This window comes from Peromyscus maniculatus, chromosome 11 (assembly GCF_049852395.1).
Source record: "Peromyscus maniculatus bairdii isolate BWxNUB_F1_BW_parent chromosome 11, HU_Pman_BW_mat_3.1, whole genome shotgun sequence".
NCBI classification, from domain to species: Eukaryota; Metazoa; Chordata; class Mammalia; order Rodentia; family Cricetidae; genus Peromyscus; species Peromyscus maniculatus.
This window is the reverse complement of record NC_134862.1, coordinates 37,537,187-37,563,516: the sequence shown is the minus strand read 5'-3', so window position 1 is coordinate 37,563,516 and position 26,330 is coordinate 37,537,187. Positions and strand designations below refer to the sequence as shown.

The 26,330-nt window shown below is 43.0% G+C and overlaps 2 protein-coding genes across 8 annotated transcripts in view; one reads left to right on the top strand and one right to left on the bottom strand.

The window, feature by feature from the left end:
• The window catches only part of Map3k19 (mitogen-activated protein kinase kinase kinase 19), a 41,357-nt gene extending 37,950 nt beyond the window's left edge, over positions 1-3,407 (top strand). Inside the window, exons 13-14 of the mRNA XM_042258043.2 lie at positions 1,006-1,703; positions 2,845-3,407. Coding sequence (XP_042113977.2) covers positions 1,006-1,703; positions 2,845-2,911 — 765 coding nt within the window. The 3' untranslated portion in view covers positions 2,912-3,407. The remainder of the gene's footprint in view (positions 1-1,005; positions 1,704-2,844) is intronic.
• An 8,039-nt stretch (positions 3,408-11,446) lies between these two features.
• The window catches only part of Ccnt2 (cyclin T2), a 32,490-nt gene continuing 17,606 nt past the window's right edge, over positions 11,447-26,330 (bottom strand). Inside the window, exons 4-10 of one of the 7 annotated variants that reach the window (XR_443144.4) lie at positions 25,137-25,197; positions 23,407-23,469; positions 20,370-20,725; positions 18,968-19,131; positions 16,057-16,127; positions 14,431-15,601; positions 11,447-14,332 (exon numbers count right to left, since the gene is read on the bottom strand). Coding sequence is in view for 6 of the 7 variants with exons in the window: in XM_006992975.4 (XP_006993037.1) it covers positions 14,165-15,601; positions 16,057-16,127; positions 18,968-19,131; positions 20,680-20,725; positions 23,407-23,469; positions 25,137-25,197 (1,842 nt within the window). In the remaining variant the exon portion in view is untranslated. Of the gene's footprint in view, positions 15,602-16,056; positions 16,128-18,967; positions 19,132-20,369; positions 20,726-20,843; positions 21,449-23,406; positions 23,659-25,136; positions 25,198-26,330 lie in introns of those variants that run through there. The other 6 variants (XM_006992976.4, XM_076547289.1, XM_015986490.3 and 3 more) reach the window with 6 other exon arrangements.

The window sequence follows — 26,330 nt, the reverse complement described above, 5'->3', positions numbered from 1 at the left end:
CCTGCTGGCTGTAGTGAGACACACTGTAATCCTAGCATGCAGGAGAAAAAAGAAGAAGGATCAGGAGTTTAAGGCTATCGTCAGCTACAAAATGAGTCTGAGGCATCCTAAGCTACGTAAGGCATGGTCTTCAAAAAACAAGAGCAGGGTGGAGAGCTGGATCACGGTTAAAAGCATACCCTGCTCTTCCAGAGGACTTGAGTTCCATTCCCTGCATCTATCCACACCGGGCAGCTCATAACCACCGGGAACTCCAGTTCTAGGTGACCCAACAACTCTTCTGTCCACACACACAAAGAGATACATATAAATAAGATACATACATAATTACATAAATGAAAATAAAAAGACCATTTTTTTTTTCCAGACAGGGTCTCACTATGTAGCCCTGGCTGACCTGCAACTTAGACTAGGTTGCCCTTGAACTGACTGAGATCTCCCTGCTTCAGCCCCCATGGGCTAAGATGCAGACATGTGCCGAGATATCCGATTTTTTTTTTTTAAGATTTATTTATTTATTATGTATACAGTGTTCTGTCTGCACATATCCCTGCAAGCCAGAAGAGGGCACCAGATCTCATTACAGATGGTTGTGAGCCACCATGTGGTTGCTGGGAATTGAACTCAGGACCTTTGGAAGAACAAGCAGTGCTCTTAACCTCTGAGCCATCTCTCCAGCCCGATATCTGGTTTTTTAAAAAGCAAGACAAGTAAACAAACAAACAAACAAACAAAAAACCATACAAACTTATCTAAAAATGCATGTCTGGAGGGGATGATGATCAGTTTGTATTGATCTAATCATGGGACTATAAATCAACGTGCCACCTGTTCATCATCCTTGCTCACTGCCATCTCCGATGCAGAGTTGGCTTAACTATGAGTCATCCAGCTGGGGATGGGCTGATTTGAGAGTCGAGAAAGTGTTTGGGAAGCGCAGGGCACGGCACTTCTGAACACATTGCTCTATCGTAAATTTAGTAATATGCATTGGCTTGTTTGTAGGTCTACTGCGGACTTACCAGCCTAGGGCAGCTCATAGCCGTAAAGCAGGTGGCCTTGGACACTTCTGACAAATTGGCTACTGAGAAAGAGTACCGGAAACTGCAGGAGGAAGTGGATTTGCTGAAGGCACTGAAGCACGTGAACATCGTGGCTTACCTAGGGACATGCCTGGAGGAGAACACGGTGAGCATCTTCATGGAATTTGTCCCTGGTGGCTCCATCTCTAGTATTATAAACCGCTTCGGGCCCCTGCCCGAGACGGTGTTCTGTCAATACACAAGGCAGATCCTGCAAGGTGTGGCTTACCTCCACGAGAACTGTGTGGTCCACCGAGACATCAAAGGAAACAATGTCATGCTCATGCCAACCGGAACAATAAAGCTGATTGACTTTGGCTGTGCCAAGCGTTTGGCCTGGGCAGGCTTAAACGGTACCCACAGTGACATGCTGAAGTCCATGCGTGGGACGCCATACTGGATGGCCCCTGAGGTCATCAATGAGTCTGGCTATGGAAGGAAATCAGACATATGGAGCATCGGCTGTACCGTGTTTGAGATGGCCACTGGGAAGCCTCCCCTGGCTTCCATGGATAGGATGGCAGCCATGTTTTACATTGGAGCCCACAGAGGCCTAATGCCTCCTCTCCCTGACCGATTCTCAGAATCCGCTGCAGACTTTGTGCGCCTGTGCCTGACCAGGTAAGAGAGTCAGAGAAGGGAGAAGATACCTGGTGTATCTTCCCTTCACAACGTGGGGCCCATTCCGAGTTCTGTATCAGGGCTGGGGGTGTATCTGAGTCGGCAGAGTGCTTGCCCTGGATTCGATCCCCAGCATCACACTGGGCGTGCTGGATGCCTGTAGCCTCAGCACTCAGGATGTAGGTAGAAGGATCAGAAGTTCAAGGTCATCGTGGGATACATGAAAGCCTGTCTCAACAAATCGACACACCCAAACGGTATAAATACCTACTTTTAAAGGTCTTAAACTATGAATTCTTTGTTTTTCCGAGACACGGTTTCTCTGTGTAGCCCTGGCTGTTCTGCAATTCACACTGTAGACCAGGCGGGGTTCGAACTCACAGAGATCCACCTGCCTCTTCCTCCTGAGTGCTAGGATTAGAGGCATGTGCCACCACTACCCAGTGAGTTGTTTTTTTAAGCTACATATTTATTTAATTCTTCCAATGAGTTAGGTTTTAAAAATTTTTTAAAAGTTGAGACAAGGTCTCATGTAGCCCAGGATGGTCTCAAGCTCTACAAATTTATGCTTAGTCAAGGATAGCCTTGAATTTCTCATCTTCTTGCTTCCACCTAAGTGCTGGATGATGGGTGAGCACCAAGCCCAATTTGTGCATTACTAGGACCTTGTGTGTGCTAGACAAGCACATAGCCCCAGTCTATAGGTATTGTTAATCCTCACTTTACAGGGGAGCAAGGTTTGTGTCACTTGCCTGAGATTACAGCTAAAAACTGGAGTTGAAGCTCAAGCCAGTCCATTGGATGATCAGCAGTTGTGCCTCCATCTTTATTTTAATTAGATTAATTGATTTTAGTTAATTAATTGTTTACCCTATGTGTGGATGCCTGAGGAGACTGGAAGAGGGCATCGGATCTCTTGGTGTTGGAGCGACAGGTAGTTGTGAGCCACCCAACATGGCGGTACTGGTACCAGGAACTGAATTATAGACCTTCGCAAGAGCAGTGAGAGCTGGTGGTCACTGAACTGAACCATCTCCCCAGCCCCTGTGCCACCATCTTTATAGTGTGCATCAGACTCAAGCCGAGCTTGGTAGCGGTCACGTGACTGTGTGCTGCTTCTCATGTGTTTTCTCCCTCTTAGGGACCAGCACGAGAGGCCTTCTGCTCTCCAGCTCTTGAAGCACTCCTTCCTGAAGAGGAGCCAGTGAGCACGCCCCAACTTCCCACTCTAGACCCCACCCCACTCCCGGCTCTGCTGTGGGGAATGATGGTTAAGGGACTTATTTTCCTGTTGTAAATTCAACCTAGCCCGATTTAACCAGATCCTGCAGCATCATTGGAAAGTTTTAGTTACGTGCTGACCTTAAAAACTTCAGGCATGACTGTCTGTGTGCATGAGAAGAAAATTTTCATAATAATAATTTTTAAAAAACCCCACCCAACCCCCCATTCCAGTGTTTACAATTTGGATCGCCCAAGAGCTGTCTCTACTGCTTTAAACACTTCTTTTATTTTTTTTTTTTGAGACAGGGTCTCACCACATAGCCCTGGCTGTTCTGAAACTCACTCTGTAGACCAGGTTGGCATCAAACTCACAGAGATCTGCCTGCCTCTACCTTGGAGTGCTGAGATTAAAGGCATGTGTCACCACACCTGGCTTACTTCCTTTAAATGGTTTAAAATAAATCACACACATTTTGCCTGATAATTTGCTTATTTATTTATTTATTTATTTATTTGTGTGTGTGTGTGTGTGTGTGTGTGTGTGTGTGTGTGTGTGTGTGTGTGTGTAAATCAGAGGTTCACATTTGGTGTCTTCTTCCTCTGTTGCTGTCTCCTTTGTTTTTTGAGGCAGGGTTTCTCACTGGACCTGGAGCTCACCCATTGGCTAGGCTAGTCGGCTCACCAGCCCCAGGGGGCCTCCTGTGTGATTTTTTTTTTAAAGATTTATTTTCTATGTGCCCGAGGGTATGTATGCGCACTGTGTGAGTGCAGGTGTCCAGGGGCCAGAAGATAATGTCAGATGCCCTGAAACTGGAGTTGCAGGTAGTTGTGAGCCACCTAATATGGGTGTTCGAAACTGCGCCTCGATCCTTTGCAAGAGTAACAGATGCTATGAACTCAGCTGAGCCGACCCTCCAGCTCCTCCCAGTGATTTTCAGTGTGGGTGTGGGGAGGGGATTCAGGTATTCAAGCTTGTGCAGCAAGCATTTTAACCACCGGGTTACCTCCTCAGCCACTCGTGACTTAATCCTTGCAAAAGAAGTCTGGAGGGAGTGGGGAAAGTGGGTGAGAGGTCCTAGGGATTGCTGACTGTGACGGTGTAACCAACCTGGCAGAAATACACACACACACACACACACACACACACACACACACACACACACACACTCTAAAGCCATACTTTATACACACACACTACACACACACACACACACACACACACACACACACACACACACACACACACCATACTTTAGCTACTGACTCCTGGAGCAATGGATCCCAAGAATTTGGAATTTCCCCGGGAATCTGACGCTAACCTTCGACTCTAGAAACCTTAGGGTGTGTAACCGGAGGAGCTGAGGGCCTTGTATCGTTCTCTCTGTCCCTGAACGCAGACGTCTTCAAGAAGCTGGGCGGCTGCTTACAGATCTTCACTGCTAAGCCTGCCTGCTTGTCTGAGTTCCGGTTTTAAAAATGTAACTTTGGGGCTGGAGAGACGGCTCAGAACTAAAGAGCACTCAGCACCCAGGTCGGGTGGTTCACAACCACCTAAAACTCCAGCTTCAGGGGACCTGGCACCTCCTTCCGGCCTCTGCCAATGAAGGGTTAAACTTTTCCATTTTTACAAGTGAATTTAGGTTTCAGTTCTCTGAGAGGGGCAAACAGTTCTCTCTCCCAGTAAAGGGCCACTTATCAACAATGACATTCAGGGACGAGGGAAAAGCGCGAACAAGGCCCGAGTCAGCCCCACAGTGTCTCGAGGACAGTTCCTGCACACCCCTTGAAACTTACCCACGTATGTCCAAAGATAGAACCTCAGCCAATTGAAAGTGTACGACTGTAACTGCTGCTGGCTTGACCAATCGTATTTGAGATGACCTAACTGTTCCTAAAATTCCCCTAGCTGTGCTTAAAGGGAGCCTGCATGCTCCTCTCGGGGTCGCCATTGTGAAAGACCAACCACGCACGCATGCATGCTGGTATAGTAATACACGCTCTCTGTTCTTACATGCTATTTGAGACTGGGGTCTTCCTTCAGCGTTTCCTTGGACCCTACGTAAACATGTGGCATACATTCACACACATAGGTAAAAATCAGTATTAAAAAAACCCCACACTAACTTTTCTTTCGCTTCTCTGTGTTTCTTGTTAATATACTTTCCTTGACGCTTTCTCACTGTTTGCCCCCCGAAGACCCCTGTTACCGGCTAGTGTAAAGTCAATGCGACACAAGCTAGTCACGTGAGGGGGGGGCGGACTCTCAACAGAGAAAATGCCTCCATAAGATTGGTGTATGGGCGAGTCTACAGTGCATTTTCTTAGTGACTGATGCAGGAGGGCCCTGCCCATTGAAGGTAGTGCCACCCCAGGAGTGGTGGTCCAAGGTGCTATAAGAAAGCAGGCCAGCCGGGCGGTGGTGGCACACGCCTTTAATCCCAGCACTCGGGAGGCAGAGGCAGGCGGATCTCTGTGAGTTCGAGGCCAGCCTGGTCTCCAAAGCGAGTTCCAGGAAAGGCGCAAAGGTACACAGAGAAACCCTGTCTCGAAAAAACAAAACAAACAAACAAACAAACAAACAAAAAAAAAAAAGAAAGAAAGCAGGCTGACCAAGCCTTGGTGAGCAAGCCAGTAAACAGAGCTCCCCTATGGCGTCTGCATCAGCTCCTGCCTCCAAGAATGCTGCTTTTCCTGTCCTGACTTCCCTCAGTGAAGGACTGTGATATGGTAGCATAAGCTGAAATAAAACCCTGTCCTCCCAAGTTGCTTTTTGGTCATTTTATCACAGCAATAAAAACTACTTTTTTAGGTTTCCTGGTGAGAACTTAACTCAGGGTCTGAGAATCTGAGCTTGCTTTACCCAGCAGGGCTGCATAAGGGAGTGATCTGACCACGGGCGTGGTTCCCAGGTGTTTGAAAGGGGCTACACTTGACTTTGCGGTGTGCTTTGACCTAGCGAGGGGGAGGTCTTTTGCCCCACCCCTTGGCATTGTTATAAAAAGCCCTTTTGACTAAACGGACTAGACTTTTGGGCGTTGACACAGGTCTTTCTGAAGCTACCCTGTGTTTCTGCCTTTCTCCTCTTCTCTATCTTTCTGATATTTTCTTATCCCTCTCTCCTCATAAGAACCCTTCCTTGAAAAGATGGGAGCTGGTCTCCCACAGACAACTCCCCACCTCATCTTTCTGCAGCTGCTTGTCCACCTCCATGATCTTTTAAAAGCGTGATTTTTCTCTATCTTCTCCTCCTCCCAGCAGCTGCTGGTACCTACCACTTGCCTGCCCTGTTGTCTTTCTTTCAAACTTTGTTGGTTTTTCAAGACAGGGTTTCTCTGTAGTTTTGGTGCCTGTCCTGGATCTTGCTCTGTAGACCAGGCTGGCCTCGAACTCAGAGATCTGCCTGCCTCTGCCTCTTGAATGCTGGATTTAAAGATGTGTGCTACCACCGCCTGACTTCTTTCAAACTCTTAATGGTCCCAGACTACTTAAAAAAAAAAAGTTAGAATACTTTAACTCTTTAGGGTGTGGTCATAAACCTCAGGCTGCTTTCCCTGAAGTTTTCTAGTTATATGGTCTGACAGTTGCTTTTACTTCACTGAGTCAGGTTACATTCACAGGGAGAACTAGCTAAGCCTAAAATAGGGGAAGAAAAGCTAGACTTGCTAGAGGAAGAGTCAGCATGTAAGCTTGTTAGAGGAGTCTGGCCAGTTTGCTTGAGGTCATCTCTATTGTAGTTACTCAAGGTTTTTACATTTCTAAACACCGGTAAGAGTTACGATTATAAGCCCTTTGCGATTGGTAGGCTACAGCTGATGTTTTGTCTGCTAAATTGGACAGCTATTGTTTAAGGACTATATTCTCGGCCAGGCTGTAGCAGTGTACTCCTGTAATCCCAGCACTCGAGAGGGAGAGTTTTTTTTTTTTGTTGTTGTTTCTGTATTTTGAGACAGGCTTTCTCTCTGTGGCCTTGGTGGAGACCTGCCTACAAGTGTGCACTACCACTTCCCAGCCAGAACTTACTGAAATCTGGTCTTTTGAAATTTGCAACAACTACTTCTGTTCAAGCCTGTTAAAACTTCTGGGGAAGGGGCAGGGAGCAAGGCTTGTTTTCACTGTTACAGACCACAGCAAAATCAATTGGCTAACAAGTCTATCCCACTTCTGTTGATGTAGAATACTGTACAATTCTGGTTGGTTTTTTTGTTTGTTTTGTTTTGGTTTTTGTTTTTTTCAAGACAGGGTTTCTCTGTGTGGTTTTGGTGCCTGTCCTGGATCTCGCTCTGTAGACCAGGCTGGCCTCGAACTCACAGAGATATGCCTGTCTGCCTCCGGAGTTGCGGGGCATTTACCCACCAACCCCACAGTACCCCAGAGTTTTCTTGAGTTTTCGCAGCAGGAAATATTGAATAGAAAGATTTAGATTGTGGAGATAAACAGAAAATAAAGAATAACCTCGAGAGGGCCTGGAACCTATTCCAACGAGCCCTGTCTCTGCCCTAGGGTAATTATAGAAACACCAAGGGGTGGAGCAAAAGACCTCCCCCCAGCACAGCCAAGTGCAGACCATCTCAGACACCTGCACTCAGGCCCATGGTCCAATCATCCTTCTCTATGAGGACCTGCTGGGTAAAGCCACGAGGAACCTGGAAACGGGCTTCCACACCGAGTGCTGGGATTAAAGGCACGCGTCACCACCACCCGGCGAATACTGGACAATTTTGGATTAAGAACCTTCAAAATAGTTTGATAGGGCTCAGGAGATGGCTCAGTAAGGTGCTTGCTGTGTAAGCATGAGGAACTGAGTGTGGGTCCCCAACACCCACACAAAAGGTCAGGCAGGCAAGGGGGCATGTACCTGTAACCCCAGCGCTGAGGCAGAGCAAGATGGATCACAGAGGCTCACTGGCCAGTCAGTAGAGCCAGCCGGTGAGCTGAGTTCCTAAGAGATTATCTCAAAATGTACAGAAGAGCAATGAGTAAGGGACCCAATGTCAACCTCTCACCTTCACACACATACGCACAGGTGTACAGACACACCAGACAAAAACAAGCTCACTTCAATGTATACATAGTTTTTCCAAGATAAGGTTTCTGTGTCGCTGTGGCTGTCCCGGAACTTGTTCTGTAGCACAGGTTGGCCTCGAACTCAGAGATCTGCCTGCCTCTGCCTCTTGAGTGCTGGGATTAAGGGTGTGCACTACATCCCACAGTTCACTTCATTATGTTTAATCTTCCTGTAAACTGGGGCCAAGTGCAAGTAAAGAAATGTTAACTCCCAGGTACTTTTATGTGTGGCTGCCGGTGCACATGTGGACAGGATAACTTCCCTAGGTGCTGTCTACCTGATTTTTCAGATGGGCTCTCATTAGTCTAGAGCTCACCAAGGAGGCTAGACTAGCTGGTCAGTTAGCCCCAGAGATGCTCTTGTCTACCTCACCAACACTGACATTACTAACATGGACCGTGAACCAGCAGTATTTTAGAATTTTATTGTGTGTTTGTGTGTGTGCATGTATGTTGAAGTGCATGTGGAGGTACGAGTCCCAGTGTTTGGGAGTCAGTTCTCTTCCACTTTGTCGAGGCTCTATATACTACAGGCTTGCTGGCTCAGGAGCATCCACATCTTAACATTAAGTGTGGGGTGATGGCACCTGCCTTTAATCCCGGCACTCTGGGAGGCAGAGGCAGTTTGAAGACAGCCTGGTCTCTAGAGCAAGTTCCAGGACAGCCAGGGGTACACAGAGAAACCCTGTCTCGAAAAGCCAAACCAAATCAAACGTAGGTTTGGGGGACACACTCATGTCCTCATGAGCACTTCCCGGAGCCTTTTCTGGCCTCAAGTTCTAAGAAGCCCAGTCATCAATTATAACTCATGCTCCCATGTACTGTGTACATTTCTCAGTGGCTAAACCAGGATGTCAGGAAGAGGGGTTCTGGGGCTTAGAACGTTAGGGTCCAGGTCTCTACACAGACCTTTTACCTTTCCTGTGAGGCCACAGGACAACCAGGGCCAGAGAAACCCTGTGTGGAAGAACCCAAAGCAGTCTGTGTTAGTGGTACTCTGCAGACTGCCTCAGTGAGAGCTGTTCCTTTCTGCTGTTGACAGCACATCCCCAAATTCGGAAAAGCGGTTCCAGTCACCGTGAAGAAAGGCCAGTGACAGGGCTCAGGTGGACGGACTCCCAAAGGTAGTTCTCTGACCTTCACAAGGGCATGGTGGCACCTATTCCCCCCCAAACCAAAGCACATCACACCTACTTTTAGGCTTAACAGATTTTAGAGGAAACAAACTTCCCAATTCTATTTTATTAAAATTATGACTCACTTTCATTTCCCTTAAGTAGAGACTACTAGAAAACTGGTGGAGAGGAGTTGGGAGCAGATAAGAAGTGTTTAAAAAGCAGAGTGAATCCGGTGTGCTTATCTGTAGTCCCAGCACTTGGGAAATGCCAAGAGCAGCTCAAGGCCAGTTTCAGCTTCGTAGTGAGTTCGAGGCCAGCCAGTCTTGGACCTTGGTTGTAAGAGAACAGAGCACAAAACCCAGTCCTTTACCACGGCCATCACTGTCAGTTTGAGGCTGACAGTAGTGTAGAGAACCTTATTCCAGTTAAACGCTTTCCTGGGTGATTTCTAAGGCACTTGGATGGATGAGAGTCAATTATATCACAGTGAACTTCCCATTTCCCCCAGGAACTGATATTTTGGATTCACATTAACACATTACAGCCTTGGATTTGGTTGTCAATAAACAAACTTTATTAATAATTCCTTATGTATTAAGAAGCTGAAATTCAACGGCTAATTCATGCCATTATACACATTTTCTTGTTTCATTCAATTATCCACAAGGGTTTTGAACGCTCAAATTCCACCGTCCATAACAAATTAGTACTGCAGGGAAGTTTTCCTAATCAAGGGAAGCTATCACTACTGAGCCAATCAAGTTACTTGAACTACTAAATGAACTTGTCAGTTGGAGGATTTTACGTGAGGCTTCCTTTCAAAACTTGGAAACAAAGGGAAGCTACCGAGTTCATAGGACTGACTGACTTTTGAGATTATTGAATTGCAGTGAATGGACAAAGCCAGCTTTATGAGAACAGAACTGCCCCTACCCATGCAGTCTTGGGCATGCCAGCACACCTCAAGAGTATGCCAGGCAGGAAGATGGTGAATTATAGACCAGGAAAGGGGACTCACAGAGCCAAGAGCTGGCTGGACACAATTCAAAACTGGAATAACAAAGGAACATACTTGGAGCATGTCAGTACCACCAAGATCACTAACAATAAAGACAGGTGTTTCCAACAAGTGTCTGACTTGGCTTCCATCTAACTGCAGTGCCTGCATTCTGAGCACACACCCTAGTACCAATAATCTCAACAGGGAGTACTGAGGAAAATAAGGAACACACTCATGTTTCAACCGCCTATCTTCAACCAACAGGCACAGGAGAGTTAAACTCAGTCCACTCCCTTCCCTGTGTAGATGTGGTGAGTGGATCCTACCACTGCCCAAGAGTGAGCGGCTCCTGAGGGGAAACTGCTGAATCAGGTGAAATCCAAGTAAAGGTCTTTAGTTAGTTACCAAGAGTTTCCCGATTTTTTTCTCAGCAAAGAAACGCTCAGAATCTTCAGGCAAATTAAGCCCACTTTTGAAGTCCTTTTTTGCTTAGATAAGATTGGGAATAACTTAAACACCAAGGCAGGAGAATGGATTGATTTAAAGCCAGCCTGTATCCTTGCTACAGAGTAAGACTATCTCAAAAAACCCAAACTAGAAACTTTCCTCTTTCCTAGATGTTATCTAAACAAACTGTCTCCATAATGCAGGAGCCTGAGTTATCTCATCAACAAACTATGTTCCAACCGTGCATATATAGGCAGTGGCTTATTCCTCAGGTTGGCTAAGGAATAAAATCAGAATTTAAATTCTCAGATAAGAAAATACACTTTTTGAAACTTCTAAAGGCAAGGTATCTGTAACTAATGAAAACATTTCAAACTGGTTCTCTAAAGCAAATCTTAACTAGTCCTATTTTTAGTTCAAAGGGGATAGGTCCAAAAGTTTGGGAGTTCGGTATAGCTACTATGTGTTGGCACAAAGTATGTACTCATGATGTATCATGGAAGACATCTTAGAAGGCTGAATATTCTCAATACCAGGAAAGACTGGGATGCACACGCACTGCTTTTAAGGGTAGCCGGGACTGGCACCATCACCCTTCATCGCTAAAATCTGCTGCTAGGAGACATGCAAGGTCTTCTTCTCCACCAGTGGGCACTGCTGCCGAGTCTGTAATGCAGGTCTCCAAGACCTCTACAAACACACACTCCTTTGCTTTGGTCCTGAAAACAGCACGTGTTAGTAGCTAAGGCAAATATTTAGGAAGCACATATTGATTTTGGAAAATTAGCTGAGAGGTAGACAGGAAGCCTCTGATTACAATGTGCTTTTGTTAAAAGGTCACGAACCTAGGGAAACACACCTTAAGAATGAATCACTCTTTTATAGGACAATTTAAAGAGAATGTTTTTTAATATTTTCAAGTATTAAAAAAACTCATCAAAATGTATCACCTTAACAGTACTTCGCACATGTGAAATTCACACCTAAGTTTGATACTATTTTGGTTATTTATGGCTACTTACAAGACTCACAATAGAATGTCCATTCACTGAGTCTTTTTTCTTTGGTAGAGTCTAATGGGACCATGCAGATGAACTATTTTATGCAAACAAGATGGTTCAAGCAAACTCATGGTGATATGAATCATGAGGGTTTTCCTTAGTGGAAAGGGAACGTAAGAGGATTCACGCACTATCCCCATTGTGGTTTTAGCATCTTGGTCAGAGGTTGCAGAGTTTGAATAGTTCACACAATCCTGTAAAAATCATGACTGACTGCCTTTTAATAAATAGTCATTGTAAAGAATTACATTTACAGAGTGGAAAGTGAATACATAGCATTTCAAAGTCAATTCTGGAAGTACTAAGTGTACTGATCCACAGCATATACACTATCTGTTTAACTGTCCGTCATTAGCACCAATAAGATTCAACAAAATTACCTTTATTCCCATATCTTAAAAAACAAAAACAAAAACAAAAACACCCCCAACACATTTCTGAAAATCCTCAGTGAAGTTTAACTATATAGTCCCAGACCTTAAATATTCACATTGTTTTCTAGGTCATACTGAAAATAAGTTCACTACTACTTTTCTGGATATTCTTTACAAAAGCTGATTAAAATTCCTGGCATCACTCCCAATGATACAGTAGCATGACCACCCCATGTCAGTTCACATGATGCTCTGTCGAGGTTTCACATCTAAATCACCAAGAACAAAACCCTTCCCTCCCTCGCCTCGCACTGTTTAATTCTATGCTAGTCTTTGAATATGTTCCACAGTAAAACTGTAGCTGCATCAGAATCACCATGTTTATGATACAATAGTATACCACCACAACAAAATCACATAGTAACAGATTACTGATGCAAGAAAAAACAGAGTGAGGATGAGCCTGCTAGGCTGAGTTCCCACAAAGAGGCTCCTGACATCCCAAGTTCAAATAACATTGACAAAATAATCAACAATTTCTTTAAAAAACAAACAAACAAACAAACAAACAGCTACTGGCAAATTAGGTAATTGCTAAATAAAAGTAGAGTACAAGGCTCAACTCTAATATTTACAACCACAACATACTTGAATAAAATTACAATTGTGCACAGATCAGTGGCTTTATAACAAAACAGTTCATATACAGAGGAAAACTATGATTCAATACAAGTTGAATCCGACCCATCTTAAGAGACTCAACAGCTAAGACTTACCACAGAAATAAATTCAAGATTGGGCAAGAGACAAGAGCCATATTATTGGTGCTTACACCAAAATGTAGACAAGTCCATCTATCCCCTGACCAGGCGTCAGGGGACAGTGCCAGCATCACCTCGATGAGAAAGAACCTACTGAGATGTGCAGACAAATGTAAAACCTCCAGCAGGGTCCTGCCTGAGGCTGGCCTTTTTCCTTACATTTTCCTGATAATGACCACAAGCTATAAATACAGGTACAATGCACAGTCAGCAATGTGTTCTTTTTATTTATTGTTAGAATATAAAAGAATCAAGAGAGCAGAGGTTTCATTTCATTTGTATAAGGAAGACTGCATTTACCTGAAAAAGAAATACGGTATCTCTCTCGCTTTCACATACTCATTCACTCTCTCTCTCCATGGGAAGAGTATATTCAAGACTATGGTGTCACTGCAAATGTTAAAGGAAGAGATTCCTGTTCACTGCTAAAATCGGTAGTGTCAAAGTTCTTGAAGAAATGGACCAATTCTTCCCTGGGAGTTCCTGTGAGCTAAGTCACAGTCATCCTCATCCCCATTATTAACTGCTCTTCTCCAGCACTGCACAAGCCAACAAACATTTAAATGCACTTCACATCAAGTGTATGTAAACTTTATTTTTTTTTCCTCTTCAGCCTTCAGAAATCAGGGGCTGATTCTGCAGCCAATCTGGTCAGAACCTTTGAAGGCAAACTGAGCACTTCCCAGTGTTAAGGGCCACCTGTGGCACCGCATCCCCGCCTAGTAGTGAAGTGTCCCCTCAGCGGCTTCCAGTAAGGCCTAGAGTTTAAGGTTAACATAAAAAAGTGCCACTTGTGTTTTAGATTAGTGGTGGACTCTGCCGAGAGAAAATAAAGTTATTCTGTATATTGTTATACTTACAAGCAGCTCCGATCCTGAGTATTTATGGTAATATCTACACATACAAAAATGTATGTACATTTTTCTCCACTTCCTTGTAAACAGCTGTCAGTACACTGTTTTATCCCTTTATCACTGAGACATGCAAACCATACATACAAGTATAAATACACAAAAGGAAACAGTTGACACTCATTCAAAGCCAAGCAACAACAAAAAAACAGCTACAGTATTCAAATCATAAATAACAACAGCTTGAGGCAGCTTAGACTCCTAGCAGCAGCCAGCCATTCATCCTAATGTTCTTAGCTGCATCTTCCATGCGTTTACAGGACTGTAACACTATGGTGTGTGGAGACAGACTTGTTTCCTATCATCTCTTCTTTTCAGAGGGGAGAATAAAGCAGCACTTACAAATACGGAAGCAGTGGCCCCACTGCTGGATCAGGAGGAAGCTTCCATTCCAACCATTTTTAAATTCAAAAGAAAGGAAGAGTTGACCTAAACAAGTGATTACATATTCATTCCTTGGGCACTTAGCAGCGAGTCCAGCATGTCGAATGTGTCTTTGTAGTCCAAATGCTGGCTGCTTGTACTGTACTCGTGATTGGCCTCAGGACCGTGGGGCTCCACTGGTTTCTTGTCCAGTTTCACGAGGGTGCTGAGATGTCCGTAGCCCACCTGGTATGTGACAGGGGGAGGAGGGGGTAAGGGATGGTTAAAAACAGAGCTGTGAGAGGATAGATACTGCTTAACAGAGGAAGAACTAGATGAACTACCTGAACTTTTGGAACTTTTGCTCATTTTGGAGTGGTGGTTGTGGGAGGCATCGTTGACATGCAGCTTCTTCCTTGCACTGGAGCTGGAGGAGATGCCTTCTGGGCCCAGGCCTACAGGACTCCTCAGCACAGTGGGTGGCATCCCATCAGCAGCATGCTTAACGCTGCCGACACCGCTGCCTCCTCCTCCTCCACCTCCTCCTCCACCGTGCATGTACAAGTGCTTGTGGCTGCTGTGGTGGCGATTGGCAAGGTGCTCCTTGTGCTTCTCCTTGTGGTCTCTGCTGATGTGTGGGCTCGAGTGCTTGCTCTTCCCGCTGCCTTCGTCAGAAGAGCTGTGTCTTTCCGAGGACGACACTTTGATCTTCATCTTCAGCTCTTCTTTACTGGGACCTTTATCAGGCGGTGGGATGGGAAGGCGTAACTTCAGCGATCCACTCTTTTCCTTTTTCTCGGCCATGCTTCTCTCCGGTTTGTCGGAGTTGGCGATGGCAAGTTTCATTTTAATGGGAGAAGTGACAGAGCTGCCCGCCACTGCCTGGGCTGGCCCATGTTTGTGCTGCTGCTCTGCATGGGCAGCTATGTAGTGATCCCTTGTGTCCAGGTCAAGGGTCTCCAGCTTCCGCTTCTCTCTGTACTTATCTAAAGACATTTTCTGAGGAGCTACTCCAGGAGCAGCAGGGACGGGCCCATGGTGCTTGCTGCTCCCGGATTTGTGAGCATATTCTTGCTTAGCCGATGGATGCTCGGCAACTTTGTCCGGCCTGTGATGCAATCCTGAATGCAGTGTCATTGAAGGTCCCTGCTGGAAGCTGAGGTATTGGCTCCCAGAGAGAGTGGCCTCCTGTTTCTGAGTGTATACCGGGTCTGTCCTGGCTGAATCTGGATGCTGAGGCCATTCCTGGTGTGATGAGGACAAACTGTATGAGGTACTGGGCATTCCTGTTGCCAGTACTGACAGACTATCAGATGCACGGCTGTCCTGAACACAAGTACTTCCCGAACTTAGAGGTACTGGAGCAGGGAAGGTTGATGTTGAAGGTTTCTGGAAACTTGGGTTGGCAGGCCCACCAGTGACACTATCTACTAACAGGGAATTCTGGACCAGAGATGGACCGAGCAGTGGTGTCTCTGATGCTGGTCCATCTACTTTTGGTTTCTTAGCCATAGCCTAGTTAAATGAGAAACAGAAGACAATGACAGCAGGGGTTAATACAAGTCTTTGCTTGTAAGACTAGAGCAAGTACACAGAAAAAAAACCACTAGGCTCAAAGGTCTAAGGCAACGATGAATGTCACAGAAGACTCGAAGTTTGGAGAATCAGATACAATTACATCCTAACCCAGCACTTGAGACAGTAACTTGTGCAGGCTTTAGCCTCACTTGTAAAGCTAAGGGAGTTTCCCCATGACTGATAATAATAATACTAATAAAAAAAGCTATGACATGGAGTCCACTGGACACAGGAGCTGAGCAAGTATGAGCACCTGCAGTCCGAGTGTGGTATACCGTAGGGGAATACTGCAAAGCGCAGTATTTAATCATTCCATTTCAAACCGTTTGCTAGGCAATTGCTAGAGGAGTGACAAACTGATACATTTTGTTAAATCCTGCCAATTCTCTTACCCTCCAGTTTCGAATCCTCTTCAACCTACTAGGCGTTTTCTCCAATATTTGTAGAAACTCATGTGTTAGCTCTAAAAATAAAATTTAAATTTAAAGCTTAGACGGTGCCTTTAGGATCTGAACTTCTCTCAAGTGGGCAATATTTAAAAGGGGTCCTAAGAGCTCATCTCATTATAAAGAGAAAGAATAGCTTCACAATGAAGAATTCAGTAACCCCACTGTTATACCACGTGACCAGCATGGTGGTAAGACACACTGAGTCAACACTGTCCCATGCTTTGAGAGGCAAGCAAGGCACCCAAGGCACAACTGACTTGTGCAGCATCCTTGCCAAGAACACTCAATCTAAAGGTTGTCGTAGCATGACAACTAACCAAACTCAGCCTGCGAAGGGATGAGGTGCAGTTCAGTGGTACTTGCCTAGCACACAGGAGACTCTGGGTTCAATGCCCAGCACCCCAGACAATGACGACTGTATTATACCACCGTCACCAAGATCAGTCTATAAAAATTATGCTAAAGAGCATTCATCAACTAAACTCTACATCAACCATCAATTTCAGATGGAACTTCCTCAGTATTTCCAAGACTGTTTCCTTTTTAATCTCAGGAGCTTTTTGATCAAGTCTAGATAAAATAAAATATCCAGTGGTGGGAACTCCGTTTCCTTTTGGGTCCAGTGTGAATGAGGATGTTCTGCTTCAAATTTCCTGCACAAATTTTGTCTGCACATAGCAGACAAATGCAAGCTTTGCCTTTCCTAAGTATCTTATTCTGTCAAATTTTGTAATAACCTGTTAATATAAACAAAGAAGCTCATGCACTATAGAGTATGAGGTCTAAAATAGTGGCCTTTCTCCTATCTCTCTCTCCATCTCTCCATCCATCCATTGACAGGGACTCATGTATAGCCTAGGCTGGCCTGGGAGTATGGCCTCAAACTGACTCTCCTGACTCCAACTTCTAGGGACTTCTTTACTGAGATCTTTCTTCCTTAGAGCTAAACTACAGACAGAATGAGACACAAACCACTTTACACACATACCCATACTCACATGCAGAGAATCTTATAATTAGGCTAAATCTGAGCCAATGCTGTTTGGGGGCAGTTACTAAATACATAGCTTCAGGAAGTAATAATAGTAGAACTAGTACAGACAATTCAAGACAACTTGATCAAAACAGAAATTATGGTACTATTTTAATATACTGAGTTTCAACTTCCAAATCAATCCTGAACTTGAGCCTATACAGACTAGAAGTGGAGGAAAACCCAGGTGGCTCTGAGGTCAAGGATGTAAGGTAAGTGTCCATATGGCAGATGCCTTACTGCTCCTGACAGCCGAGGTCAGACAGTGATGACACAGTTACTGGACTTTTCAAGGACAGGGCAAAGGGAGCCAATGAAAAGGCCTTTACTGGTTGTTAGATTTGCTTTCCTCCAAATAAACTGAATAAAACCAACCATTTAAAAACAGCATCTTCAGCTGTTAGCTCAGCTTGTTAGAGCATGACAGGTGACAGGAATACGAATATATATATACATATATATTCATATATCTCCCACTCCCGAGAGGAGAAATAAAAAGATTCACGGTTTATACACAGGGCAGGCCAACTGTAGCCAGTTAGGCAAATGTGACCTGCAGCCCCACTACTGACTCCTGCTCAGCTGATGTGGAGCTCTATTCCCAACAGAAACCCCACTGCCCCACAGACTCCAGAACTCAGGGCTCTGCACTTCCATAGTAAGTTAGTGTTTTTAATAGTAACCAGGTGAAGCCTGGCTCCCCACCAACCTTTCCCTTGTAAATAGAGACTGGGATCTAAAAAGAGGATGCCGAAACCCTGACGTCTGCTCAGTTTGTTGTCTACTCTTTCTGAAACCTAGCACCTGCTGGAGAGTGCTAATCACTCATCTCAACAATCTGTCTCATTTTTAAATCGGTGACTACTGTTTCTTACCAGAGACCCTCCAATCTCAGGTTCACAACTGGCAGGACTTGTACTATTTATTCCCAACTAATAATGTAAGAGAACATCGTAAGGGAAAAGCCCCTTGGCCTAATGTTTCAGTTTATACAGGAATTAGTACCCAGCTTTGAGCTTACACTTCTCAAAGTGCTTGGCATTGAGCCCAGGACCTTATAGGTTCCGAGGACACATTTATTACCTAGCTATACCCTAGTCCTAGTCAACACGGTTCCAACTCAGCAAAACCAGTGTCCTTCAACAGCTCTTATCTAACAAACAAAATGAACTGTATGCAGTATCTCCAGCCTATTCTTTGTTTTTTACTTCTGTGAGACAGGGTCTCACTGTGTATTCCTGGATGGCCTTGAACCCTGGATCTATCTGCCTCTGTCTCCCAATTACTGAGATTAACAGTATGTGCCCCTACACCCAGTCTAGCTTATTCGTGTTCCATCAACCTCCAGTATTTAATGGGGTAAGGGGACAGATTAGAACAAAATACAGTGACTCCTCTTTTTTGAAAATGTCATAATGAAACTCATTCATTACATTACTTTGTACACAAACGTTAAGATAATAAAATTTAAAAGTTCTATTTACTGAGAAACCCTAAAAGGGCTTTCTGTGAACTGGTGGTTAGTAAACATTTGATGGTTGATGTGGTTCATAGGTTCCTTATTTCAATGTACTCCTAATTGTACTTCTAAGTTCTTCCACCAAATTACTAAAAGGGAATTAAATTCAAGCTTTTAAAGAGATGTTATCTTCTGAAATCTGAATACTAATAAATTAAAGGACATCTGGAATTAACACTGGAGCCACTGTGGTATACCTGTGGACTGACCAGCACTGGTAGTACTTCAGGTAGGCAGCGCACATACAGAAAAAGCTTACAGTATATTCTTTACATAGAAAAGGACCTCTTCCCTCTGCTTACCATCTAGCAGCTCTAGGGTAACCGTAGGGTCCACATATTCCCACCAGTGCTTTCCATCCGTTGACACAGGGATCTCCCAATTGGACCATTTGCAAGCCAAATGAATGCACACACATGCTATGACCGTGGGTTTGTACTGGAGACAGAAGGTCGTAAGATGCAAACTGGTGTAGAGCAGGTTTAAAAGTGGAGGGCCACAACAATTCAAAATATGTAAGACAAAGAAAACATTGCCAGTAAGACCAAAGCAAACATAAAATGAGAAGTGCTTTACATAATGATATTCTATTAAATTCAGAGCTAAAACTACTGAAAATTACAATAAAAAACCCTTTACATAGATAATGAAACACTTCCCTCATTCTCACCCCTCCATAACATAGTAATATTTTATTTACATGATTAATATTAATAATTTTTTTGTTTTAAAACCTAACAAAGTATTATACAAAGGAAAAACTATATTTACAATAATCATCATATACAAAATATAACCTTTTAAACCTTTTTTTGTGGTAGGTAGTCTTGATTCTTTTTTTTTAACGTTACAGCAAAAATATAAAGACGTTATAAAACAAAGCAATTTTCACAGCACAATCAAAGATCAGACCATTTGATGTGGCTTAACAGCAGAAATACTTCTTAGTAAGTCAGAGCTTTCAGTTCATGTAAAATTCTGTGTCTGTGCCAGCAAAGCCTCAAAGAACTTACCTTTGGCCATAAAATTCCAAGGCTCAAAATAGGCCAATACTAGTAAATATTATCTTTCCTTTTCATTATGTACCAACAATTGGGCACATGACATTTCACAGGTTAGCTTTTTAAACCAAGTTTTTTGAGACAGGGTCTCATGTAGCCCAGACTGGCCTCAAACTCTCTATGTAGTCAAGGACAACCCTGAAATCCTGATCTTGTCTCCATCTTCCAGGGCTGGGATGACAAGGACATGCCACCATGCCCAGCAAACTAAGTTTTGCTAATCCAAAAAGGTAGTTTGGTTCCTATTTCCACAGTGCCCACTTAAAAAGCTTTCAACATTTAATACCAACCCAGAACAGAATTATACATTCAATTCTAGAGCCTCCTTCAAACTATTCTTCTATTTAGAATAGATTAAACAATTACTAAAGAGCCACAAATACATACTACATTTTTACTTTCTATAAATGGAAAAGCGGGACTTAAAAAATAAAAAAAAGATTGTATCTCTGCAAGCCTAGGCACTGATAATACTTGACTATTTCTAATTTGCTATTTGGAATATTATCTGGAACAAGTCCCAAATCACATAAATTTTACTTAAGAAACTTTAGCAATTATTTTAAAAGATTGGATCAATGTGAAAATTAAAAAAGAATGTCATTTAACTATAATTGTAAACTAGAAATAGCTTTATACTTACCAAGTTTCTAGGTTAAGTTTAGCTCTGTGTAATCTTTAGCTGCTATTCAGGCTACCAAGTTTAGACTTATGCACTCACAAATCGAGAATATGCCACCAGAAAGCACCACTACACTTCACAGTGTGCATTTAACCCCTCTGTGCCCAAAGTCCCTTGTACAATACACCGCAAAGCAACCAGGAAGGTACCACCACAGTAGATGGTCCAGTCTCCTGTTGCAACAAGGGCAAGAGACACGTTGAGGGGGCCCTGCATTAAAGGAAGCTATAGTGTGCTACAACAGTGCAACAAAGAGGGTCAGGATAACAACCTGTTGGTAGCCATGAAATAGGATGTCTGTGCCAAATCCTTGCTTGCTGTAAGAAAAGAAAGAAGAGCAAAGACAACGTCATCAGCTTCAGCGTGTAAACACCACCCAACTCTTAATACAACAAGACATCAAAGATTTGTACACAAAAAGTAAAATTTACTTACTACTTACAAATATCACAAGAGCGCCATCATTTTCTATACTACTGACAATCTTCAACAACATTCACTCAAATGTTTCTTGCTATCCCCCATAGATCTGAGAAACAAGCCGATTTGCTTTTAGCTAGGCTAAACTTGTTACTAAGTTAAGCATCTAGTCAGCTAAAAGTTGAAATAAAGCATTCTCCTGGATTAAAAAAACAAAAAACAAAAAACAAAAAGAAGAAGAAGAAGAAAAGATTTTTGAAGTCTAATACAAAATACAAAGAGTTGCCTGCCAAACTTAATCCTGTCATCATTATTTAGGCTGGCTTAAATTTCCTTCAAAAAGGAACAAAGCAGCCCCCACCCCCCCTCAGAGCACATGCTGTTTACACATGAACACAATGTAGGCAGCCCCACTACACTTGTTTAACTTACAAACTCCAACTAGAGATAACACCTACAAAGAGGAGTACTCTAGGGGGAATAAGGATGCTTCCTACACTGGTCTCCAACAGGAAAGGAATTTTTAACTAGTTTCTTAAGACATTAAATAGTTTTCCTTCCCTTCTCCTACCCCATATTCTCCCCAAAAGGAAGGACCTCACCAGCCCCACCCCCACCCCTTCTGTTCAAAAATCACGGTTCACCTAGCGTGGTAGCCCCGAACCCCACCCTCTCTAGTCCCCAGACTCTTTCCCCTCCTGGTTTTCACTCTTGGCACCTGTAATCCCCGCTGCCCCATGTGATCATCAAGGGAAGGTTTAACAAAAGGGATTGGGTCTGGCAGAGCTGTGCTAAGGAAGACTGTCAGAGCACCAGAGGTCTTGGAGGCAGGGTGACTTAAGTATGGCATTCTTTCCTGGTGGGGAGGGAAGGAGAGATCAGAGTGAAAGGTCCCTGTAAAATGACAACAGCCAATTCTGCAGCAAAGGAGCAACTGTCTCCTCTGGAGCGGGAGGGGAGGGCTTTACATGAATCACATCTACCCACCACCAAACAAACAAGCACCCCATAGAAGAATAAAAACATTCAATTGTGGCATCACATCTCCTAAGGACGGTTTCTAAATTCAATACACAAGAATGAAGGGCAACTGTTCTTGTTAGTTCAAAGTCATAACAGAACAAAAGAAACAAAGACACTAAACATGAAAGAACATCTTTAAAGGGAAGAAGCTCAGCTACCTCAAAGCTGAGTCAGACAGAGCTCTCCCCCACCCCTGCTCCAACCCATGAGAACACACACACACACACACACACACACACACACACACACACACACACACACACACACACACACTTTGTATTCTATTCAAGGTTCAGGCTAGACAGACTTTAGCAGAACATCAAATCTGTAGATTTTGTGAAGTGTTAATTTAAAATACAGCTTATTTCCTAGGGCAATACATAAACCTTTGCTAAACACACACTAATATCTTTCTTCATTAGGCTCTTGACTTAGAGCAAATTACATGGTGTGCTACCTTGCAAAGACGAGTTTATTCTTTCAAGTTTTCAGGGAGATTAACCTACAAGCTTTTCTTAACTCAACATCTACAACTAGTTAAGTTAGCTATTTAATTTTGTACTATCCTGTAACTAGGGAAGAGAATGTGCTACAAAATATATTTGTATGATTGTGAAGAACAGGAAGCATAATTAAAATACTGTAGTTTACAAGTGATTGACTGATAATGTGTGATCCTAGGATTAAATATGAGTCTTAGAACTCTACTGTTAGCAAGGGTGCTGGTTATGAAGACTCTAGGCTTGTTTTCCAATGCTACCATTAGTAAAATAAAATGCTATCTAGATATAAAATGAATTCAATTTAGAATGAATGAGACTATTGAGCTAAATACTAATGCACGCACGCACGCACGCACGCACGCACGCACGCAAGCACACTTTCTAAAACAAAAACCCCAAGGTCTTTAAAAGTATTATCCATTTAAAAAAAAAATAAATAAATAAACCTTAAAAGTCCTGCAAGTAAGAGACCAAAACCACAGGATCTTATTTTCAAAAAGAGAAAAAGGACAGAAGTGGTCCCTAGAGGCTGTGATGTGCCCACAAACAACCCAAACGGGAACCAGAGCAACACTGGCAACCTGTGGGAAGAGTTCTAGAGCCACAGCAAATGCAACGGGCTGCTGCTCACATGTGGCTTCATAGGAACCACAGTGGTGTATGATATGTTTTGTTAGTTTTCTCCATTATCACACAGAAGCAACCAAATGCACTTGGAGAAGCGCATACAGTTGAAACAGTATTCATACAGTAGATGAGTACTATTTCAAAATGACATTTGCCCCTCCCTCCCACTTTTTGAGACAAGGTTTCTCTGTGTAGCCCTGGCTATCCTGGAACTCACTTTGTAGACCAGGCTGGTCTCAAACTGACAGAGATCCACCTGTCTCTACCTCCTAGGTGCTGGGATTAAAGAAGTGTGCCACAACTGCCCAGCTTATATTTGCCCTTCTTAATAAAACCCAAAGACTAGAAGAATATATTGCATCCATACCAATGCTAGAGGGAAAAAACCATCAACATTCATCCCAGGTGGCTGAGGGACCACTCACCTCTTACTAATTGGGTGCATTTCACTACATCTGTGTGTGGGTGTTCAATGGTGATCTCAAAACCTGAAATGAGAAGCACTTTTTTTCCCAACTACTTACCATTACAATACTTGCCTGGGCAATGCAGTTCACCATATGATCATGTCTAATACACTCTTCAGTATTAAAGGGAAATCCAAAGCCAACATTAAAGCTTCTCATTGCTGACATGTCCATTACCCTCCAGAATAAAGGATAACTAATTTCTTATGTCTTAATAGGAAAACAGACAATTATTTAAACATCAAGGCCAACCTGATCTGAAATTTAGAATTTTAATTTTAATTCATCCAAGCTATGTTCAAATCATCAAATAGTTATTACTATGGCTGTAGCTTACATATTCTCTTTTTAATACTCAAAATCTTTGTTTCAAAAGATGTGGAAAAAACATTTTTCCTAAACATACCTGCTGCCCACAGCAGCATCAACGAACTTAACATAGAGCAGCTCTCTTCACTTTCCTGGTAAATCACAGGAGCACAGCTCCATCTCCTAACTAGAACCACGCAGACAGTGAGCTACACAGGCAGACATTTCCAAAGAGAGCTTCAGAAATTCAAGGAAAAATGCTGGCAAGCTTTCAATGAATATCCAATCAGTTCTTCCATGTGGCAGGATTTTTGTTTTTATTATCTAGTATCTTTAGAACGCTAACAAATGAGTAATCAGGATTTATAAAGGTGTATTTTATTTATCTCCTGTAATTAACTAGCAAAATAACATTTCAAATAAAGATATGTAGTTTTAATGTACACGGAAACAGTATGCACTCATTCTCCATGTTTAAGCATGTGTCATTAGACATGCACATCACACAGGGACTATTTGTGTTAGTGGCACTGGGGATGGAACCCAGGAGCGTCCTTCTACCTGACCCCACCTTCAGCTCCTATGTAATGCCTTCATACCATAAAAATACGGAACATATTAACAGCAAATAAATAGAACTCATAAACTTTGTAATCAAGACAATATGTCAAATAATTGGATGAAGAGGCAATACACTCACTTTTTTTTATCTTCTAATAAAACTTAATTCTTGTGCTTTAAATACGCTACTTTTATAATAAAAATCTACCAGCACATGTAGCTGTATTTCTACTTCCTTTTTTCTTTGTTTAGCAGAGTTACTGTGTAGTCCCGGAAGTCGTCAAACTCAGAGAGCTGCCTGCCTCTGCCTCCCGAGGGCTGGGATTAAAGTCATGGACTACCATTCCTGTTTGTACGTATATTTCTATTCAACATTTGAAAATGGAATAACAGTGAAATAGAAACAAAAGGTTTGCAGTCTTTCTTCCATATATGCGGGATGGAAATGTAAAAGGGAAGAAAACTGCCCCAAGCTTACAACGGTGGTCAGAGAAGTCTATAGATTTAAATTTGGATTTCCTCAGAGCTTGTATTTATCTGACCTCAGCCTGCTAGGTTCCGCTCTCAGAACCACCTAACTTTGGATTAAGTCTAACATTCTTGTTTTTTTGGAGAAAGGGTTTCTGTGTGGCTTTGGCTACCCTGGAACTCATGGAGATCCACCTGCCTTTGCCTCCCTCCCAGTACTGAGATGAAGGGTGTGCACCACCACCACCTGGCCCAAACTAGTTTTAAACAACTTTCTTCACTAAGAAGCTATTCTAGAAATTTTGTTTAGAATATTGTATTAGTGAACACAAAACAATATGAGCACATACCCAGTGTTTGTAGCATTATGGTTTCAAGTAAAACCAGTTCTTGAGTCTGCTGAAGATAAGCCTGTCAGACAAAAATGATATTAGATGTTTAGATAGATACAACACCACTAGAGTCCTGGACCGTTAGATCTCATGAGGATTACAGTACAGCTGTTGCTTGCAAATATGTGGCAAAGAAACTGAGGGAACAGACCGCTCTTGGGACAAGTCTAAATGGAACCACTTTTAATAGATAGTCAACAAAGGCAAAGGAACAAATAAAACAGTGTCATGAAGCAGGGTAGGTTAACCCACAGTCTGCACAGTACAAGTTCACAGGCCCTGGTGCTTCTAGACACCAAGTACAGGACCGTCAAGCTGAGGAAGAGCACTTAAATCTGCCTTTTGAGAGAAAACTTACCAACTTGTATCTGTGAGTTATTTTTAAAATTAACTTCCCTAGAAAAGGCAAATCTTAAGTCCCTAGATCATTTACCACAGAGATACAAATTATCACAGAATCTTCCCCTTAAAATTCAAGGACCAATCTCCCTTTCATAAAGCTCTTGGAAGAAAGAACATAGAAGTTTTCTTGCCACCCCAGTCTTATGGACCCTAACAACTGACCCAGGTGAGAAGGAAGCAATATATCACATTTAAGATGGCATGGTAGCTACACCCTTAGGAGGCTGAGGCAGAATAACTCAGTTTGAGGCTAGCCCAGTCTACACACAGAGCTGGACCCTGGTGTACATCTGCTCTAAATTCATGTACACACACATGCATGCTTTTTCTGAGAACACACTAAACCCAGAGAGTGAAATTACCTTTAATGTCACTGACCTGATTTTAAAACATTAGCATGTACACACTAGAGTGAGTTTATTCTATTAATAGTAACTATGAGAACCATTGTTAAACAATTACAAATTGCTTATTATTCAATGTACACAATGGCATTTTGTTCATTTAAAACATAGCACCAATGTACCAATCTTCTATTAGAGCCTAAACTTAGGACTTTAAACATGACCTAAATCAAATGGAACTAACATAACTTGGTAGTCATTAAGTGGGTGAAGATTCCTGATTGAATGACTTGCCCATAATGCTAAAAAAATAACTGCAATGGCCCACACTTGCAGCTCTCATTTTAGGATGTCAGAATTTGAGAAGAGTCACCAATCTAGAGTACACTGGAGTCTCTATTCCTTC